Source organism: Barbus barbus (genome assembly GCF_936440315.1).
Source record: "Barbus barbus genome assembly, chromosome: 37".
NCBI classification, from domain to species: domain Eukaryota; kingdom Metazoa; phylum Chordata; class Actinopteri; order Cypriniformes; family Cyprinidae; genus Barbus; species Barbus barbus.
Window position 1 is genome coordinate 9554405 of NC_136715.1, and position 7485 is coordinate 9561889.

The 7485-nt window shown below is 37.1% G+C and overlaps 1 protein-coding gene across 1 annotated transcript in view; it reads right to left on the reverse strand.

Moving 5' to 3' along the window:
* The window catches only part of LOC306856918 (voltage-dependent P/Q-type calcium channel subunit alpha-1A-like), a gene marked incomplete at its 3' end in the record, with an annotated part of 134325 nt that extends 127201 nt beyond the window's left edge, over positions 1 to 7124 (reverse strand). Inside the window, exon 1 of the mRNA XM_079396470.1 lies at positions 6889 to 7124. Within this exon, the coding sequence (XP_079252596.1) occupies positions 6889 to 7109 (221 nt within the window). The 5' untranslated portion in view covers positions 7110 to 7124. The remainder of the gene's footprint in view (positions 1 to 6888) is intronic.
* Positions 7125 to 7485: the final 361 nt, after the last annotated feature.

Consider the following 7485-nt stretch of genomic DNA (forward strand, 5'->3'; position numbering starts at 1 on the left):
TCACTTGAAAATTTCTGTCCTTGCAACTGGTATAAACCAACATAGAAACTATTTGCAGAATCTAATCAGGAAGTACATTTGCGTCTTTTGGCACTCCCTCATTCATTGGGAAAAGAACTGCGGCTGCTAGCTGCCAAGATCATTCCAGATGACATTGACCCATCATGCACCCACGCACCTGTAACGTCACATTCCACAAATCATCCCAGTCTCTCTGCCTTAAATCAACACTTTAGTTCATTGCGGCCTTGATAATACTAAAAAGCCATTTTTATGGGTGCTAAAAATAGCACGACTACCCTATTTATGTGGCTTAGGTCTCTCCTGCCAGCGAAAACTGTGGAAGCGTCCGCTCGAAAACTGCCCCCTTGTCAAGCTGCCTGCTGATCCATTCGCGCTAGCTGCCAAGTGTCTCTGTATAAGACTGTGTGTGTGCGTGTCTGTAAAGTCTATATGTAAAATATTTCAAAGCATATGTTTTGATTTTACAGCCTCTCATTCTAAACCTAAATAGAAGGTACACTGAAATATGATTTGAAGTAATCTACAGCACAGATAAGGGTGAAGGATGTGGGACACAGATGAAGGGATGAAAAAGAGATGCAATACACAGCTAAGAGACACAAGGGTTTTTTTTGTATATTTAAGAGGCTGTTTTAATATAGCACTACTCTAATTGAGAGTGTGTGAGAGACATACCCCGTGTTTATGGAAAACACAGAGCACAAGGCAGTGGCAGGAGAACGTGTGAAAGAGAAAAAGAAAGAGAGTCTACTCTCCAAAGTATGTTTTTGTATATGTATTGGAAGAATATGAGACCACTAATGAAACTGCTTCTAATTTTAGGGCTCAGCAATAAAGCTGAGGCCAGTATGAGAGAGTTTCAGGCCAATTTATGATACTCTCTTGTTTTATTGGGCTTATATTTGTAGGGGAATAAAAAAAAAAACTATCAATCTACACAATAAAGTAATATAATAAGAGTTTAAAATATTTTAAATAATTCTTAAATGCAAAAACATAAAAACAATTATTAAATCATAATTTTAATATATAACTTTCATATTTATATACATTTTTAATAATTAATTTTAAATTAAAGTGTATGAATTTAAATCCATAAAATGGTTTCCAGGCTAACAATGTTCTTCAGCATGATTTAAGCATCAAGCATCTGGTCATCTCCACAAAAGAGTCTGCATGGTCAATAACACGATAAGACTTACATTAAGATTACATTAAGATTTTCAATGTGGTCTCAGACTTCCGAACCCCATTGTATGCATATAAACTGCAACATCTCATGTGCTGAATAGCTTGAATGGCTTTTTAGATATGTGTGTGTGTGTGTGTGTGTGTGTGTGCATTTATCTGCTTCTCTGCTGTGTGACAGACTCCCTGGGCTCATATTTAGTTACAGCTGATCACTCCCAGACCAAAGACAAGAAAAGGAAAGAGAAAGAGAGAAGAGAGTGAGGGCAAACGAGTGAGTGGAATAAGGTGAGAGTGCTTTTTCTGTCAGTAACCCGTTATCTCACGTCTCCCCACAGCTACGGCTGCCAGATTGAGTGGGTGAGCGATGAGAGTGGAAGCCTCCACACCCCAACAGAAATCGTGACTGGATTCCACTGCCACTCTACATTCACTGTTCACTTGGTCCCACCGTGACGCAAACACACAAAAACACATATTCTTCATATTCTTCTACACACCAGAGACCTGAAGCAGAGGATAGAAGTATTTGTGCTAACAACGTCTAGGTAGAAAGAACATGCACTCTCTACTGTGAACTATTTAGGTAAATTTGTTTCCTCCTATCCCAGAAACAACTACAAATGAGCCATTAGGTCAATTTTCATATATATATTTTTTTAAATATAAAATTGTGTTTATATCCTGACATAATCACATATAAATTGTTTATTCAATATAGCTAAAAGTATAAAATGTGAATTACACAATATATTGTATATTTTTAGGTTTATATCGTGACATAATGTGCAAATCATTTAAAAATTGTTTTTGTATGCAGTTTAAACTTTATCTAAAACTATATTTTAATATATATATATATATATATATATATAATAACTATATATTTTTATTATATACATATATATACAGTGGCTATACAGTCAGACAGTAGACAATACTTATGGAGGGCACTGTATGTATATATATATATATATATATATATATATATATGCATACATATACAGTGTAGCAAATTAGTCACTTATGTGAGAGCTTTATTTGCTATAGAGGTCACACCTCTGGGGAGTCAAAGAGCCTATGGTGACTTGAACTTTTGGAGGGAAAGTTTACGACTCTTTGTCTCCATGTATGGTAATTTGCATATGAACTGGATTGAAAGTTGATATACAAACTATTAAAGATTCTTAGAACACTTATATGTTGCATAGGTATCGACATAAAATATACACTCTCAATTAGATCATCCGAAGACGAATTGATAGAGACCAAGCATGGTATAAGTCAGGTAATATTAACTAGTGTTCTATCATAAGCATGGATAAAACAGGATACAATACACAAAAACATATACAAGATAATATAAACTATGACCTGAAGATATGTGTGTTCATTCAAAGAAAGGTTTTTATGAATTAATTAGAGAAGAGTAAATTTTTATGGCATAATGTCTTTCCTAAAGGAAAATGAAGTGAGTTTCTCTGCCCGCATTCTTTTGAGCAATAAAACAAGTGTTATCAGATTGGTTGCCATGGAACCGGGGGCCTGGAGTCATTGACAGACATACCAGGGGGGTCTTAGATTAATCTAGAACCATTTGTTAATCTAATATCTAATTGATTTGTTAAATCAAATGTAAAATTGTGTGTCTGATCGGTCCAAATGGTACAACAATCCCCTCCAAAAGTATTGGAACAGTACTGTGAATATGAGACAAAACTACAGAATGTCACATTTTATTATTAGCCGTTTCAACACATACATGTTTCACCAAATAAAAAGAACAGCACTTTTAGAGTTCATCCCACTCATTGATGTGAGCATAAGTATTGGGACAGTTGAACATAAGGCAGATATAAAAGATTAAAAGCTATTATTTAGTTGCAGATCCCTTGCACTCAATCAGAGCAGTGAGTCTGTGACCCATAGACATCACCAGACTCTTGGTCTCATCCTTTGAAATGCTTTTCCCAGCCTTTAATACAGCCAATCCCAATTGTTGCTTGTTTTGGGGAGTTTCTGGCTTTACTCTCCTCTTCAGGTGGTGAAATTCATGTCCAATCGGATTTAAATCTGGAGATTGACTTGGGCAAAAAGACTTTCCATTGCTTTGCCCTTATACATTGTCCTGATGCAATATGAAGCACTTCCCAGTGAATCCGGTGGCATTTTCTTGAATATTGGTAGGCAAGATGGTTTTGTACCCTTCCAAATTCATTCTGCTACTGTCATCATACATTAAGTCATCAGTAAAGTTGAGAGGGCCTGTTCCAGAGGCAGCCATGCATACCCATGCCATGACATCACCTCCACCATGCTTTACAGATGAGGCTGTATGCTTGGGATCATTGCAGTTCCCTTTTTTCTCCACACTTTTGCTTTCCCATCACTTAGATAAAGGTTCATCTTTGTCTCATCGGTCCATAAACACAGTTCCAAAACTCTTCTGGCTCACCTTTGTGCTTTTTTTGCAAACTCTAATCTTGCCTTTCTATTTTTGGTGCTGGTCAGAGGTTTGCATCTTGCTGTGTAGCATCTGTAATTCTGTGTCAAAGTCTCCTGAGGACAGTAGATTGTCAGAGCATCACGCCAGCTTTCTAGAAGTTGTTGGTGATTTTACAGACACGTCTTTTAGGGTTCATTTTCACAGCTTTTATGATTTGTCTGTCATCAGCTACTGTTGTTTTCTCAGCCGATCAGGTAGTTGTTGGTTGCTGGTGGTTTCCAAACTCTTGATTTCTCCATGCCCTTTGTTTTTGCTAGAGCTCTAATTTACTTCCTCTTTTCTTTTAGCATCCAAATTGCTTGATTTTCTCTCAAAGTCAGCTCCCTCATCTTCATCCTGGTTTGTGTGTGTCATCATCGATTGCAAGATTAAGAATACAGAAGTAATGCATATAACTGTTACGACACATTCCCTGCTTTTAATATCTGAAGAATTAATGCAACAGGACACAGCTGATCACTTAGAAAGACCTGTGAGGCAACTGTTCCAACACAGATAGACGGATGAAACTCTAAAAGTGCTGAACTTCTTAGCTGGTAAAACATGTATGTGTTGAATCACCCAATAATAAAATATGACATTCTGTAGTTTTGTCTCATATTGATCTTTTAATCATATTTGTAAATGTCTTGATTCCACAGTCAACAGAGCAATTTTGTCTTTACTGTTCCAATACTTTTGGAGGGCACTATATGTGTGGGTTCAGCCTGTTGGGTCATTTTATTGGGTTATTTTTAATATTTAAGTGCTGGGTTGACCCTGTCTCTAGTGAAACTTCTTAACAATGCAGCTGCTGTGAGCACAGGCTTTTTCCACAGGAGAGAGCGGTTCTCAGCACTGCTGCCACCGATTTCGTGCACTCTTTCGGGGAAATAAAGGTTTGTATACACTTTATTTCATTTATAAAGTCTTTAATATTATTTTACACAGCGCAACATAAGGACTAGATGTCAGCTGCGTCAGCGGCGGTTGTCGTTTTGCGCTGGAAACGCCTTTGCCTTGCATAACATAAATGGACTGTATTTATTATAATACTGAGTGTAATTTAAAATTGATATTAAAATATGTTCTCTAATTTCAGTACTGTTAGTTTTTGGGCAGGTTTTGGAGTCAGTCACACCATCTCTCAGCTACGAATGACATGCGAGGCCGCGGTCTAAAGTTCGCAGTTCCCCCGCAAACAGCAGCCCTTCACCAGCTTAGATTTCGGCGACACACCGGCACAAGAATTAGCACTATTTCGGTAAAAAGTGATTACAGAGAACGGCTTAATGCACTTAAATTAAAATGGTACTTCTAAAAATATGCCTTTTGTATTTCTAAATTGCTTGTTAAACAAGTTTAAATGTAATATTGTAAACTATGTTGTATTCACCCAAATAAATTCAGTTTGTCTTGTATTTTGTCCATAGGTGTTCTTGCTTAATAATAAATGTTCATATTTTGATTATTGCTGTTATTGCCAGCCCATTTAAACCAGTGTACCTACAGTATATACTTTCTTACTTTTTTTTTACTTAGCTACTTAGTGATAGATAGATAGATAGATAGATAGATAGATAGATAGATAGATAGATAGATAGATAGATAGATAGATAGATAGATAGATAGATAGATAGATAGATAGATAGATAGATAGATAGGTGTGTGTAATTTATATATATATATATATGTATATAAATAGCTTTCTAGCTCTTTTCTTAAAGCCACTTCTTTAATTTGTGAAGCCCAGTTATCTTTTGCTGCACATCAGAAATATATTTTTTGGTTTTTCTCATTGTGATGAATGATGATTAAGGGAATTTGGCCTTTGTGTTCCTCATATTTATAATCCTGTGGATCAGGAAGTCATGGCTGGACAATTTCATGTTCATAATCACCTTGATGTGCTAAAAAATGTAAATATGAATGGGAATATACTTCAGAGATATTTTACTCATAAGCATTTCTAGGGGTGCCAATAATTGTGGCCAACATTCATTGGAGAAAAACATTTATTTGATCATGAGATTTTCTCCCCACTTTCAATTGTTTTACCTCAATGATAGGTTTGAATTTTGTGAATTTTTGGAGTGAAAGATCAAAAGGATAAACAATGCAGATTTATTTTCACAGGCGCCTTTGCTCATATTTATCGAGGGTGCCAATATTAGTGGAGAGCACTGTATATATTTTATTTATTTTTTTATTTTATATATATTTGTCCAAACTATGGTAGGGTGGAAAGCATTATTTTTGCTATTCTGTTTAGTGCTGCTAGCTGCACAGAAATACACACATCATCTTGAAGGGCTCCAATTATAAGCTAAAGACAGCAGAGGATTTGACCGAAACTGACAAGTTCGTGAGGAGCATGTACCCTCTAATCACAACACAAGAATATAAACAGGCTTTTTACGTCACTACAACAAAAACATCTTTGGCAACACACCATTACCACAACTGTCCTTTTTGCCTTATTACGTTTCCATCTTGGTCTGAATTTGTTCCCTTTCCGTTCCAGATTTCAAGCAATATATATTTCACTGGAGCGCAAGGTTTTCACATTCACTAACTGCTGTCAGACACAACTGTACACACAGGGCCCAAATGAAGCAGGGGTCATCACTGTGTCCTTCAATGTGTCCATACCGTACATATCCTCTCCACACACACACCTACATGACCTGCCCTTTATTCTCAGAGATATGATAGGAGATGAATATTTTGAGTGACAGTCTGCTCCCTGAAGGCTGTAGAGGAGGCATGGAAAAGAGTCTCAACAAAAGTCTCAACAAGAATAGATTCAGAATCCAGATTTTGTATTTCTTTCAACCACATTACAAAAAAAACAAAAAACAAACAAAAAAAAAACACCTACCAGCTCTGGTAGATAAAAAAAAGAAAGAAGAAGAATGAGGTGGGTGTATTTCACAACCACTTCTATCAAAATGTCGATCTTTGTTGACATTTTATATGAAACAAGGTTATGCAGTTGATTATTTCAATTCATAGGACTCGCACTGACATTAAACTACTTGTGCAAAATTACATAAGATGTAAATGTCATCAAATGACTAAACATGCCAAAACCTGTGTGATTGGTGCTTTATGATGGACTTTTTTTTTTAGTACATTTCAAACTAACAAACACAGTCATTTCAAAAAGTAACCAGTTATTTAATACTCACTCCCATTGTTTTCGTTGTGCCTGTGGAGTGCTCTGCAATTTATGGGATTGGTGTGCTTTGATGACATCACGGTGGTCAACTAGGCCTCCTCTCCGTCTGATAGGAGGAACCAGAGAGTCACTAGGCATCAAAGAGTAAAGTGTCCCATCCGTCACTACGGTTTCCCCTCCATTGGTTTTGCTGTAGTCAAACGAGTCAACTGGGCATGCTTCATCACTCATGTCATACACTGTATGATAGTAGGTGGGGTTGGCACAAACACTGCTTCCGCTGGTGGGAGGATGAGAGCGCAGTCTGTGGCCCTGAGGTTGCACTCTCCCTCCTTTCCGCAAGGGCGGCACTCTCTCCATGATGACTGAGCTGTCTGCATACATGGGAGACAGCATGGCTCTATGGGGGCAGAAATTACAGAAGTGAATATATTTATACAAAATGTTTTTAGTGTAATTAGTGGGTGCTTGCCAAAGGCAAGGCACTCACTATTGTTATTGCTCATACTTATTATTATTTTCTTTATTCCGCCGAAGGTTTGGCGCGTAACTCCTCCCGCAGCTTTTGTCACAGACCCACGAATGAGGCGTCAAATCGTGCGGATTA